We start from the raw sequence: 14,208 nt of genomic DNA, 5'->3' as shown, positions 1-14,208 counted from the left end.
AGTATATATGATATGAAATATGAAAGACATATATTACACTATGCGATATTTTTATAACAAAAGTATACAGTTCTTGTACATACATGTTTTACAGGACATATAATATCATTATTAATTTTATCGAGAAATAAATCTGAGTATCTTGTATACAGTAATGTAATTACGTAATTCAATTAGCGTGCAGGTACTATGATGTTTGGAGATTTGGATCGTAATGCGTTAATTCCGCCTTGCAGAGAGCAAACTCCCACAACATTGCACTTTACTAGAAAATCTGCGAACTGTTGCAGAGAATATGTTGCAATAAATTTCTTTTCACAATTCCTCTTATATATAATTACTTACCAGTGCATTATTTTGATCGTGTGGTCCAATAATTACAACAACATTATTTTTATTATCCATCAATGGTTTTGCATGAGGACCGAGTGTTTCGATATGAGTTTGAGACAATTGCACACTTGTAAATGGAATATTAATGCTGCCTAGAATAGCGCCTCTTTCGAATCTATTAAAAATTACCAATTTAAAAAACAAGAATCTTTAATTAAGAAAATTGTTATTAGTTTGTACAAATACTCACTGTATATTGCTACGTACATCAACCGCTATAATTTTGCTTGGTGAGTTGTTGTAGAGATTTAAAAAATCATCTACATTTATCCTTGGCATTTTTTCAGTACCCGCTTCAGGTTCAATCCAGTTTGCATCCTGCAAATCAATTAGAGTCTTATGCAGAAAATTAAAATATATTAGAAATAGAATAGAATAAAATGTATTATAAAAGAAATAGAATAGAATATATGATAATATATAAGATTGTTATTATACCTTTGTTGTATTATATTGGTGTTTTCTATATGTGATGCTAACCGGTGTGTTTTGATACACCGTCATGGAATCTTTAACGCATAGTTCTATATCAATCTCGGGCAAATCGGAGAACAGGAGAATACACTCATTGAAACCCGACATTAATAAGGAATCTCTCAGTTGCTTCAATATTGCCAATCCGACCAAAAGAGGAAATGACGAATCGCCCAGCAATAGTTTATCCCATAGATGTAATATTTTATGCAGTGGAAATACATCTAAAATATTAATAATCTTTAGCATTGGTGATTAATAATATGAAAGTTATAAACAGTGAAACTTACGTGAAAACATTGTAAGGAACCATGGTATTGCAAAGAGTTCTGGTACAAAATTTATGGATTTTAAATGATTTGCCAACTGGGGATCATGAAATGCAATGATTTGGGAAAACTTGCCCAGGTATTCCTGTATCACTGCCGAATTGTCTTTTAAAAAGAATTTGTGGAGATATTTCGGTATAAAAGCAGAAAGACATGCGAATGCTCGAGCTAAAATATAAATTACGCAATAAATTAAAGAATAAATTAAGGAACTATAATTACGTGTATCGGATAATCATACCTTCGTTATTAAAATTTAAATAAAGAAAAGGCGCTGTCAGCGAATCAAGCCCTTGCCAATAAACGTAATGCGGATTATTCCTGACCCATGCCTTTAATAATCTCTGCAATCGTTCGTGCCCAGCGCCAGACGATAATAATTCGCTATATTGATGACATCTCGGGATATCCACCTCTATCTGACAAATTATCAGTGAGATGCATTTATATACATTGAATAGTATTCTTTTACATATAGTGGTCGTACCTGCCGATCAGTGTGAGTGGGTGTCTCCTTGTCGATCATATCATAACGTTTCTTTATATCGCCGGTGACACCAAGCAAAGCCGCCCACACCGCACCCCTTACTGGAGGTGGTATGTCTTTGTGTGCTTCCTCAATAATTGCTTCCTGAGTAAGCGGATACGCCTGTAAGAGTCTATCAAATAAGACTAGCCTGTAAAACTGATATTCGGTGTCGCGTTCTCTTATAATTAATGGTAATTGGGATGCGGCATTCATCAAGTCTTCTTGTGCCTGAACTCGCATTCTGCAATATAATATATTTATAATAATCCTATAGTATTAAAATAAGTACAAAAATGAATGAAAATGAACGAATGAATACTGACTGATTTGTCAACCAAGGATAATTTGCTATGTATGGAATATGAGCTAAACGCTGGCGAAGAGTCTCCATAGGAACTTTTACAATCCTTATATCGAGTAGGCTAGCAGTATCTCTTTGGCCAAACATTTGACCCAGTAATATGACTAAGCTAAAAAAGAAAGTTTAATATTAGATAAAATTTTATTGAATTTTTATTTTAACAATTATCATCTAAATAGATATATATCTAATAATTACTTTGGGATAGATAAAATAGGTGGCCTTGATCTAATGAGACCCTGTTTTTTTAAATCCACAGTTATGTCTCCACCAGCCAACTGCCACAAATAATACAGCTCGTCCATTTTTCTAACAATAACATTTTTATAGAGATTTTCTTCCTTTTCCTGTGCATTTTTCATTAAATACTCTGCGAATATAGGTAATTCCAATAATTCTTCTAGAGTTTTTCGTTTAACAGGATGAATTTGTAGACACGAATCTACAAATTCCTTTAACTCTTTTGATAGCTTCTGCATGATATAAAGAAATATGTAACATTAGACTGTAATTGTATTATAATTATGCTCTCAGAAAATGTATCCATACTTCATAAATGTGGAAACAATTATTTTCTCTGGCAAGACGTTCAAATATACTGGTATCACATAATATTAAGCTCAGAACTTTTCTTAAACATTGAGACAATTTCACACTGGACCAAATAGATTGTCCTAATAACTGTTCCGCTATAATCATTCCCAATGACCATGAATCTACCTTAACACCATTTGGACTAGGATTTAAGAATACTTCTGGTGCCGTATACTTTGGTGAACTGAAAAAAAGAATATTATTGGAAATTTTATCAAGCATTTAAATGTATTAAGTTATATTTTGAGAAAAGAAAATATTTTACAATACCCAATTGGAAAGGATACATTTTTTCCACCATCTGTCATGTAATATAATCCATAATTATATAGCTGTACATCACCATTTTTCTTAATCAGAATATTATCGGGACTTAAATGTCTATGTACCAGATCTAGTTCATTCATATGTTTTAATGCCAAAAGACATTGAAAGGATATCTTAATAATCTCTTCTGTACTTAGATCATGTTTAGTGCTTAATGGATCTCCGCTATATTCTGCGACGACCACTATTCTTTCTATAAATACATATATGCAAGATAATTATATATACAGTATGCAAATAAATTTATAAAATTATATTATATTGAAACCAACCATGCTTGCTTCTAATTATATCAAGATAAGGGGAGAGATGAGGATGGTAAATGGTCTTTAAAAATTGCGACTTTCCATAAATAGTTATTGAGTTTGGCGTGAGAGGCAGACCATTGCTGCCGCATACTTCCACTGGATGACTTTGTGCAAAGAAAGTCATGCCTCCCAAACATCGCTCTTCGTTTTCCAAAAGTGCAGGACACATGTTTGTATGTATAATTGTATACGTATAATGTATCTATAAAATTCTCAAATTATTCGCGCTAATTCCACTATTCTGGCTCAGATTTTTTATTACTCATACTTATTGCAAAGGGAGTTTCATGCATCCTTTATGACATTTTCAGGAGGAAGGAAGGTCCGCCTCCTCTGCTCATCGTTTACTTTACAGCTGTCACTCAACAAAATAATGCATATATATACAGTTATACGGTAACGACACCAATTGATATACCAGAGAATGATAATGGCAAGTCTCACATGATATTATACGCTAATGAAAATCACATATCATAAGATGGTAAGAATTGATTCGATTCAAGAAAAAGACTGAATGTCGCTAGTATCATAGTTCTGATAGAAGCGATTGATAAAAAGCATCAGTCTCGAAGATTTACGTCAATTTACGTCAAATACGTCAAAGTTTAAAAAAAACAAAAGAAAGTATTATAAGAATAGAAAGAATGTTACAAGAATAGAATTTCTCTCTTGTTGACGAATCTCGATCATTTTTGGTCATCCCGTCTTCGATGAATCCGAATTAACGTAAATACATTCTCGTCACGATATTTTTTGTGATGTACACCTTTTTAATACAATTATAAGATATATTTTATTTTATTATTTATTCTATTTTAAAGCAACTTTCACAATCCTTATGAATATTAATTATTATTTCCTAATTATTCCTATTTCTATTTTTAAACCTATTATTATAATAATTCGTGTATTAGAATTAATTACTTATGAGTCAGTCAACTCAAGTCAACAACTAATTTACATATGTCAAAATAATGCAAAGTGATACTTTAAAGATATGATTAAAGATGTATCGTTTTGCTATAAAACAATTTACATACTGAGAAAGAAGTAAATGTGTTAATTTATATCTTCATTTAAAAGTTCAAATAATATCTAATACTTTGTCAATAAATACATATTTATTTAGATTATTTAATCTTTGTTATAGAATTTTATCCTCAGAGTATTTTACCGGGACATTTATAATGTCTTCGGTCCAACGTGCATTTGCTCATAAATTAAATAAACAACATGCTGCCGATGTAAGGCGGCAGATTGCTACTTCTACTTCTTATTCTCGTGATTTATCAAAAAGTGGAAGCAGTGTATCAGGATTTTCTTCCACGGTATATAAGCTTTTTTTTTGAATGAGAAATCTTAAGATATCATTTCGAAGAAAATTAATATTTAATCCCTATGTAGATGTCTTTATGTGAGGTATTAGAACCGCTTGATTATGAAGAATTCTTAGCACAACATCAATCAGTGCTGGACCGTGATCCTTTAAGACCAATACTAGATTTTCCACCAGGAGATGTTGAATTGAAAGTTATAAAAAGAAAGATTCGAACAGAGGAACCAGTAGTTCCACATGAATCATTGTAAGCATAATGATTATAGTGCTATTAATACAACTAAATATTTAAAATAAATGATGTATCTTTTATTTTATTTGTTTGGCTTTCAGAGATACCGTATCACCTTATGTTAAGAGATGCATTGAGAGTTTTACTTCTGACTGGATGGTAATACATCGCAAATACAAAGGAAGAATCTCACCTATTGCAAGAGACAGATTGCTTCAGGATACACCTAGACAAGATTTTGAAGTGAGTTGAAAGGAGAATTAATTTGTTTACAAATATTCAAATGTGAGAAAGGAATTTATCTTAATCAGGTAGATCAAGAAGATACAAATGGATGTGGATCACCAAACGAGGAAGACGATTTATCCAACTGTGGAGATACTCCAAGAGGATCTTGGGCAAGTCTGGATTTGCGGCATTCGCAGCATGATCCGCTTTTACCGAGTTTATTAGATCGTGTCTGCCTTGAAACGATCGATCAGATGAATGAGCAAAAGAGACTGGAGGATCGACAGGTGAATAATTGTTACATGGTGAGTTTAAATAAACGTTATTTTAATCAAATATTTATTTTAGGAAGCTTTATTTCCACTTTATGCCCCTCCGACATCTTCTGATGATGAATGGCAAGAAATTAGTGTTGCCCCTGAACCTACAGAGCCTTTTGCTCATAAAATTCTTGTAAAATGTTTGCAATTAAAATTAGAACTGGAAGTGGAGCCAATATTTGCGAGTCTTGCATTGTATGATGCCAGGGAAAAAAAAAAGGTATAATATCTTCTTTTTAACTTAAAATTACTTAGCTTTAAGAATGTCTGATATTAATTATAAATCATTATGTTTTAGGTTTCTGAGAATTTTTATGTTGATATGAATTCTGAAGGATTGAAAAGAATGCTTGGAGGACACATTGCTTATAGTGATGCGAGTACTTTAGCCAGAAGCTGTGTTCTGAGCATCAGTAAACCTAGTCCCGATTTATTTCTCGTTGTTCGGTTAGAGAAAGTATTGCAGGGTGACATTTCAGAATGTGCTGAACCTTATTTACGTGAAGATAAAAATAAGGATAAAGTAATAAAATAAGATAAAAAATAAAATAATGTGTTTAATCAATAATTTTCTATTATAGCTTTATTTATATTTTATAGGTCAGAGCTGCCGCTGCTGCTGCGTGCGAACGTTTGGGTCGTTACAGAATGCCTCTTGCGTGGACCGCAATTCATTTGTCCGGTGTAATTGGAGGTGGTGGCGATGCAGATAGCACTGGCAGTGCTGGTTCCTTAGACAGAAAATCAGGCAGTTTGGAACAGTGGCGAAAGAAAGTAGAACCGCCAACAAGGCGAGGTTCATTGGAAAGACGGAGTTCGGACAAGAGACGCAGTTGGTCTCCGGATGATTTCGCCAATTGTCTCGATAGCTTCAGGTTTGTATAATATTTCTACGAGCAAAGAATCAGACTATTTGAATAAAATCTTGATATTCTTGCAGACCCATCACTTTAACTGTCTCGAGCTTTTTTAAACAGGAAAGCGAACGACTCCGTGATGAAGATCTCTATAAACTTTTGGTCGAATTGCGAAAACCTGGTTCTAATTTAAAACGATTAAAATGCTTACCAGGAATATTGAAATTGGATCTCAGTCCTAGACCGGAAGAGTTACCCAGGTGTCTAGATCCTGATCTCAGGAGATTAGTTCCATATCCAGATGAGAAGAGTCGACCGGTTAAAGAGATACTAGAGTTCCCCAGCGAAGTTGTTTCACCAGATTTAACCTATCGTAATCTTTTATATCTTTATCCCAAGGTGTGTGTTGAATAAAATATGACCAAATATTTTCTATTAATCATGCGTTAAAATTATGTTTTATCATTTGTAGGAAGCGAATTTCAGTTCCAGGACTGGTTCAGCCCGTAATATCGCTGTAAGAATTCAACTTATGGGAGGTGAACAAGAAGCCGATGCACTCACAGCTATTTTCGGCAGATCATCGTGTCCCGAAATGACGCACGAGTACTTTACTTCTGTATCATATCATAATAAGAACCCGAACTTTTATGATGAAGTCAAGATGAGATTGCCCGCGGATTTAAGCGCTAAACATCATTTACTGTTCACCTTTTATCATATCAGTTGCCAAAAGAAAGCAGAACAACCGAACGTTGAAACGGCAGTTGCTTATACAGTAAATTTCAATCAGTAATTAATAAATTAATAATAAATTGAAATTAATAATATAATATGTTAAACAAATAAAAACTGATTATTTGTAGTGGCTACCGCTTTTAAGAGACGGTCATCTTCAATCAGGCGAATTTAGCTTACCTGCTATGCTTGATCCACCACCTGCAAATTATTCTTATATCGCACCTGATGTTCTTCTGCCAGGCACTCGATGGGTGGACGCTCATCGAGGAGTTTTTACTGTCATATTGGAGCCTGTTTCCAGTGTTCATCCACAAGATAAATATATTGATAGGTACATATTAATAATATTTTATTTTATTTAAAAAGTAAATTAAGAGATATTTAATATATGTAATTTTCATATTACAGATTTTTATCATTATGTGGTTTTCTGGAAACCGGTCAAGTTCCGCCTCGCATTGGCGAAGCGGGTATGGAATCTGAATTGAAATCAGCCCTCCTCGAGTTAGCGCGTGCCTCGCATTCCGCTTTAGTGCGATCTCTTCCTCAATTGCTAGATCAATTGCTGTGTCTTCTCGTGCGACCACCAACCTTACCCTCTCAGCCGTTGAATGTTGCCGCTACCATTTTCGAAGCTTTAGGTTTGCTCGTGCGAAATATCACCAATTTGCCGGACGGTCAATTGGATCCACATGGAAGACACGCACTTTTGGCTACATACATCGCGTATCAATGTTCTTTGCCAAATATGTCTCACGGCGGGGGTGTCGCGCGAGCACAGAGTAATCCTGATCTGCCTCTAGAAGATTTGGAGATGGAAATTCACTCACGTGGATTGGATAGAACTGCATCAATGCGACAGGAATCTCCTTCGATCAACAGTCACCCTACCAAAAGACTTTTACACGAGGAACTCGCCTTGCACTGGGTTGTGTCTACTGGTCAGGCACGCGAATTGGCAATAACTCATTCCTGGTTCTTTCTGGAATTGATAGTGCGTTCGATGGTTGTTACAATGTCTGAGACGGGCTCTCTGGAAGCTCCGCGAAAACTAAGATTCTCGCCACAGTTCTGTGATGATGTCGCTACGCTTGCTGCCGCATTGACATCTGAAGTAATTTCACGTTGTGGTAAAGAAATACGCGTGGCATCCAACTTAATATCAAGCCTCGGCAATTTTCTATCTGACTTATTATCCGTGATGGACAGAGGATTTGTCCTGTCACTCGTTCGCGCTGCTTGTTGCTCATTGTCGGATGCATCAATGCATATACCCGATTCGGCAGCATTGTTTGCCCTGAAACTCGACCTCGTGAGAACGGTGTGTTCGCATGAGCATTATGTGGCGTTGAATCTTCCTTTCGGCACAGGCTACACTTCAGGTTCTGCTCCGGCATCACCAAGTCCGTCAACCGGCAGCTCGGGCAGTCTAATCTCTACCCTCGTGCCCGGGGATAGAGTTAGATTCTCGGAACTCAGCCAAGAATTCAGACAGCAACATTTCTTGGTTGGCATCATTCTATCTGATTTGGCGAATACTCTGGAGATACCGAATCCGATGCTACAGAATAAGGCTATCGGAAGCGTACGGTATCTTATGAGTTGCCATGACGCTGATTCGCGATATTCTGATCCCGCAGCGAAAGCCAGAGTCGCTGCGCTTTATCTGCCATTACTCAATATTTTAATGGATGCCTTACCGCAACTCTATCACTGGGATTCCAAAGATAAGAGTGTTTATCCGGATGAATCCGGATCCATCACGCAATCGGTAGCTTTGGCCATTGCCGGTGGGGCATCGGCGGACACCGCGGGAAATCAATGTCGCGTGTCTTTAAGCTCGGAGGCTACTCGACATCTATTAATGTGTGCCTTATGGGTACTCAAAGGATTGGAGCGAACCGCGTTAGCGCAATGGTGCTCTGAACTCAGTGCAAGACGTATCCTGAGTTTATTGCAAGTACTGAATATTGCTACCGCGGCTTTCGAGTACAAAGGCAAAAAAGCGCTTAAAAGATTGCCACCTCAAGCTGCAGCCACTAGCGATATTAGATCGCGATTGGAAGACGTGATCCTTGGTCAGGGAAGTGCCAGAAGTGAAATGATGCTGCGAAGGAAAGAAAGAGTAACCGGGGACAAATTGAGATGGCGTAAAGACCAAATGCCTTACAGGTGAGTAAAATGTTATTTAAGCTGTAGTTAAAGTTACAAAATTGCATTTTTTTCAAGATCTTGCGAACAACCGGAAGGTAGAGCTGTGGAACAAGATGCTCACATAGAAGGAGCTTTAGCAGCTGAAGCTTCTCTTGTTGTATTAGATACTTTAGAATCTGTAGTTCAAGCTGACGGTGGTGGAGGTATTTAATAATCTTTTATTTCATCTATATATTTAATTAAATATATAGCAAATTTTTTAGAAGAATTGTAATTGTAACATGCTTGAAATTATTTAGGGGCAGTTGTTGGAGCGGTGTTAAAAGTGTTGCTAAGAGCATTGGCTAGAAATCAAAGTACATCAGTGCTTCAGCACATGTTCAATACACAGCGAGCTCTAGTCTTTAAATATCATAGCGCATTATTCGATGAAGAAAGCGAACGCTGTGGGGATTTGTGCTTAACATTGCTTACTCGATGCAGCTCACCGCTAAGCGCTGTCAGAAGTCACGCAGCTGCAAGTCTATATTTGCTGATGCGACAAAATTTCGAAATTGGAAATGTAAGCTGTCATAATGACCTCCGTATTAGTAATCTACAAAGCATTACACTTTAAGCTTTATATTTTTGTAGAATTTTGCACGCGTCAAAATGCAAGTCACAACGTCCTTATCTGCTCTCGTTGGAAGAGGAAGAGCTCCTAGTGAAGGAGCACTACGTAGAGCATTAAAAACAGTGCTGGTATATGCTGAAAGGGATACGGAACTTGCAGATACGAGTTTCCCCGAACAAGTCAAAGACCTATTATTCAATCTTCATATGATCCTTTCCGATACTGTTAAAATGAAGGAGTTTCAAGAAGATCCTGAAATGCTGTTGGATTTAATGTATAGGTAAGATTTCGATAATAATAATTTGATTCTTGTTTAAAAATATTAATAAACTAAGATATATATATATATATATATATATATATATATCTTAGTTTATATATATATCTTAGATATATATATATATATATCTTGTTTAAAAATATTAATAAACTAAGATATATATATATATATATATATATATATATATATATATATCTTGTAAATTTACTTTTTGTTTAGAATCGCCAAGGGCTATCAAGGATCACCTGATCTTCGATTAACTTGGCTCGCAAATATGGCACAACAGCACATGGAAAGAAAGAATCACACGGAAGCAGCGATGTGCTTGGTACATAGCGCCGCACTAGTAGCAGAATATCTTCATCTATTGGAACCTGGTGGCGGTGGCCGACCTGTAGGAGCCGTCGCTTTAAACGCTGTGACACCAAACGCTTTAGAGGAAAGCGCTGTAGGCGATGACGTGTTGGCAAGAAGGGAAGAAGGACTTTGTTTAGGTCCTGACTTTTCAGAAAGCGGATTGGCAGGATTATTGGAACACGCAGCTAGCTCTTTTCACGCAGCTGGAATGTATGAAGCTATACCTGATGTCTACAGAGTGTTGCTGCCTATAGCTGAAGCTGCACACGACTATAAGAAATTAGCTAACATTCATGGGTAAAAGAATTCAAATTATTGTATAATTTATGGGAGACCTTGATTTTTTCAAATATATATACAAATACTTTTTTGGATTTGTACAGCAAACTTCACGAAGCGTATACGCGCGTAGAACAGTTGGCTGGCAAACGTGTCTTTGGCACGTATTTCAGAGTTGGTTTCTACGGCGCCAGATTTGGTGATCTTGCTGGCGAAGAGTTTGTCTACAAAGAACCAACCTTGACGAAACTCCCGGAAATATTTTCGCGACTTGAGAATTTTTACGCCGAGAGATTTGGCGCAGAAAATATAGTTATAATAAAGGATTCGAATCCTGTAGATCCTAGCAAATTGGAACCAGACAAGGCTTATGTGCAGATTACTTATGTGGAACCATATTTCGAAGCGCACGAACTCAGACATAGACCTACAGTTTTCCATCGGAATTTTAATATAAGTCAGTAACAATTTAGATAAGCTGTTTTATTATTGCAATTTTTTATTTATTTTTCATAATGTTATTTTAGAACGATTTGTTTATGCGACACCTTTCACTCCTGGTGGCAAGGCGCATGGTGAATTGCGCGAACAGTGCAAACGAAAAACGATATTAACAGTGGCAACACATTTCCCATATTTGAAAACTAGAATTCGAGTCGTAGCTCGGAAACAAATAGTTTTGAGTCCTATTGAAGTGGCAATCGAAGATATACAGAAAAAAACTGCCGAAGTACATCAATCGCTCATATTATTTTATAATAATATATTTGGATTTTATTATATGTGTTTATAATATGCATGTGCGTGTGTATTCTCAGGTGGCTGCTGCGACTGCTCAGGAACCACCTGATGCAAAAATGTTGCAAATGGTTCTTCAAGGTTGTATTGGTACGACTGTCAATCAAGGACCTGCCGAAGTAGCGGTTGTATTTCTGTCTGGTTTGCGCGAACAGAATGCGCAGCCGACTAGATTGCAGCACAAACTTCGTCTGTGCTTCAAAGATTTCCAGAAAAAGTGTCTTGATGCTTTACGACGCAATAAGAATCTAATTGGTCCTGATCAGCGAGATTATCAACGAGAACTCGAAAGAAATTATCAAAGATTAACTGAAAGATTGGCACCCCTCATCGCTTGGAGGTAAGAGATTTTTATTAGAGAAACAAAATTTTTTTTAAATTTTCTATATTGAATTTTTTTTACACTATCACTGTAGTGGACCATCTTTAATTAATCAGCAAGCTGTACCGGCAACTTCGCCGCGTTGGTAATGAAACACTGCCATAAATTACCAAAGACAACTATATTCAACTATTAATCATATAAGATTGTCATTTATCTACAACTGAGATTCTACTTATCGTATTATGAGAAACATCTATGTTGAATCCTTGTTTTAACAAACTGTTTTAAACTGTTCTAAATTATTTCTAAAATAAACATAACATAGCTAAAAAATTATATAATTTATTATATCAAATTATTATATCACATATAATTTATACGTTAAATACGTTCAATTAAAACATAGACTAAGCTATTCCAAAAGTCTCTATCTATGTTTTATTTGAATATATATATATATATATATATATATATATATATATATATAATATTTAATAAATTACTAAAAAAAACAACTGCATTCAACTGATTATATAAGATTATCACTTATACAGCTGATTATACTTAAATTTTTTTGTTATATAAAAAAGATAATATTAAATATATAAAAAATTCCTGAGAGATTTGCAAATATGTTAAAGACTAAACAATGTTTGTAAAGCAAGGATTTAGCATAATTAATTTATATATAATATAATATATATTATATATAAATATATATAATAATATAATTTATATATAATATAATTATATTATAATTATATATAATAAAATTTTATATATTCCTATGTGAGTTTTTAAGTATTACAATACGTTGTGACCAACACATTAAATGGATTTAAATATGATCAAGCATTCATATTTAGGAAATTTGTATTTTTTTTTAATGATTGATAAATATGTGTATATATATTATATAATATTATTTTATCTTCTCATAAATTTCTCATTGATTTATGCACTTATTTATTATTTAATGCATCAAAATGCAATACATAATTTTATATGTTGTAATAAGTACTTAGACCTATGAATATATGATAACTTAATGTATTTATTATTCAGTAAAAATTCGAATACATAATTAATTAATTAAGATTTATTTAAGTTATTATGCATCTTATAAAACAATTTGATGCATATTTTATTGCTTGTCTAATATAAATGTATTATATCTCGATCACACGTATTTGTTCGTAAGTATAAACCTTGACATTATGTGATCATCTTCACATTTTATGAAACCGAGCGCCGAGTATTTTTTACGAGAACAAAAATAGCTTTCAAACTAGATTAGATACAATTTGAATTAGAAATATTCTTCTTTCTTCTAAAAGAATTTTTCAATTATATCGATTGTAAAATTGCATATGACGTACTCGGTTCATAAGATATTAACTGCTAAAATAGATAATTTGTGTAATATTATATAATAATATAACAAACGATAAATCCATTTTTCTACCATTTTTAGATTTGTAAGATTAAAAGCATTATATGTTTACAGCACTTTGAGCCGTATGTAAGATCGCACTTTTGTATTTCTTGAATATTGGAAATATATACAAATTTTGTATGCAATCAACTTATGCTTTTTAAAGGATAACACAAAAATAGAGCAAGTAGATATCTTTCTTTAATTGATTGAGATTTTTAACTTGTCTATTACATTTCTCTAAATATTCTTCTGTCTTATTGTTATAAGTTACTACGCGCGATTGCTATAATTCAATTTTTCTTATCGAAAATTACATTTGCCTCCCTAGCTTGATTTTTTTACTTCTTTAATAAAAAGAAAGAAGAAATTAATTCTTTTATGTGTATTTGTTTACAGTAATTTAAAAATCAACATATCTAAAATTAATTGTATTGTCCCGAATAAATATAAAAATTATTTTATATCATTGAAATCTGAATCAGTTTGAATTCTTGATTTTTCTTTCTCGTTGTTTTTCATTCCTGGAAAAATCCACCGTATGTAATACTTAAGAACTGATATTATCAACTTCAAAACGTGATATCGTTCGGAAGCATTTAAATTTCGGAAGCATCGAGCGGAAATAACCATGATACAGACAAACGTAGATACGCGAATACCTTTACTAGACGAGAAGAAAGAAGACGGAATAAAATGTCGTAACGGAGGCGAGAGGGTTCCATATTGGAGGTCTCAGATAAAAGGTTTACCTTTGAACTCAGGATGAGACTTCTCGAAGGATTTTCTCGAGGAAAACTTTGATCGCGTTAAGAGATTTCCTTCAGGGTACCAGCGAGACCGCGTTGCGGAAAATTCTTCGGAAGTATTCTCTCGCGATGCGGAATAGAACGAAGGAGAAGGAGGAAGAGAGAAAGAGAGATGGTGGGAGGGAG

General features: G+C 34.5%; 2 protein-coding genes across 14 annotated transcripts in view; one reads left to right on the top strand and one right to left on the bottom strand.

Moving 5' to 3' along the window:
* Positions 1-33: 33 nt before the first annotated feature.
* On the bottom strand, positions 34-3,741 carry LOC145963794 (TBC domain-containing protein kinase-like protein). 4 transcript variants are annotated; one of them, XM_083086048.1, is made up of 13 exons: positions 3,584-3,741; positions 3,280-3,527; positions 2,951-3,200; positions 2,636-2,864; positions 2,285-2,559; positions 2,049-2,195; positions 1,684-1,966; positions 1,438-1,615; positions 1,158-1,364; positions 832-1,091; positions 584-729; positions 346-508; positions 34-281 (listed from the first exon to the last, which is right to left on the bottom strand). In XM_083086048.1, the coding sequence occupies exons 2-13, from the start codon at positions 3,482-3,484 to the stop codon at positions 174-176; spliced, it is 2,451 nt and encodes an 816-aa protein (XP_082942174.1). In that variant the 5' UTR covers positions 3,485-3,527; positions 3,584-3,741; the 3' UTR covers positions 34-173. The 4 variants fall into 4 exon arrangements, with proteins under 4 accessions (XP_082942174.1, XP_082942165.1, XP_082942156.1 ...); XM_083086039.1 differs by having other exon boundaries at positions 3,280-3,517; XM_083086030.1 differs by having other exon boundaries at positions 3,280-3,741.
* The window catches only part of Zir (dedicator of cytokinesis), a 106,300-nt gene continuing 95,725 nt past the window's right edge, over positions 3,634-14,208 (top strand). For 8 of the 10 annotated variants that reach the window (XM_083085926.1, XM_083085917.1, XM_083085859.1 and 5 more), the window contains exons 1-19: positions 3,825-4,044; positions 4,469-4,646; positions 4,723-4,901; positions 4,988-5,129; positions 5,198-5,401; positions 5,463-5,654; positions 5,733-5,957; positions 6,035-6,309; positions 6,375-6,690; positions 6,764-7,069; positions 7,158-7,363; positions 7,441-9,204; positions 9,262-9,389; positions 9,486-9,748; positions 9,820-10,079; positions 10,299-10,733; positions 10,820-11,172; positions 11,243-11,445; positions 11,534-11,853. In XM_083085926.1, coding sequence (XP_082942052.1) covers positions 4,506-4,646; positions 4,723-4,901; positions 4,988-5,129; positions 5,198-5,401; positions 5,463-5,654; positions 5,733-5,957; positions 6,035-6,309; positions 6,375-6,690; positions 6,764-7,069; positions 7,158-7,363; positions 7,441-9,204; positions 9,262-9,389; positions 9,486-9,748; positions 9,820-10,079; positions 10,299-10,733; positions 10,820-11,172; positions 11,243-11,445; positions 11,534-11,853 — 5,912 coding nt within the window. In that variant the 5' untranslated portion in view covers positions 3,825-4,044; positions 4,469-4,505. Of the gene's footprint in view, positions 3,800-3,824; positions 4,045-4,468; positions 4,647-4,722; positions 4,902-4,987; positions 5,130-5,197; positions 5,402-5,462; positions 5,655-5,732; positions 5,958-6,034; positions 6,310-6,374; positions 6,691-6,763; positions 7,070-7,157; positions 7,364-7,440; positions 9,205-9,261; positions 9,390-9,485; positions 9,749-9,819; positions 10,080-10,298; positions 10,734-10,819; positions 11,173-11,242; positions 11,446-11,533; positions 11,854-11,929; positions 12,260-14,208 lie in introns of those variants that run through there. The other 2 variants (XM_083085935.1, XM_083085875.1) reach the window with 2 other exon arrangements.

This window comes from Camponotus vicinus, unplaced genomic scaffold, assembly GCF_025532165.1.
Source record: "Camponotus vicinus isolate PSW18456_S1 unplaced genomic scaffold, iyCamVici1.0 SCAF_1, whole genome shotgun sequence".
Lineage (NCBI taxonomy): Eukaryota > Metazoa > Arthropoda > Insecta > Hymenoptera > Formicidae > Camponotus > Camponotus vicinus.
Note: the sequence above shows the minus strand (reverse complement) of the source record. Positions and strands in the feature narration are given on the sequence as shown.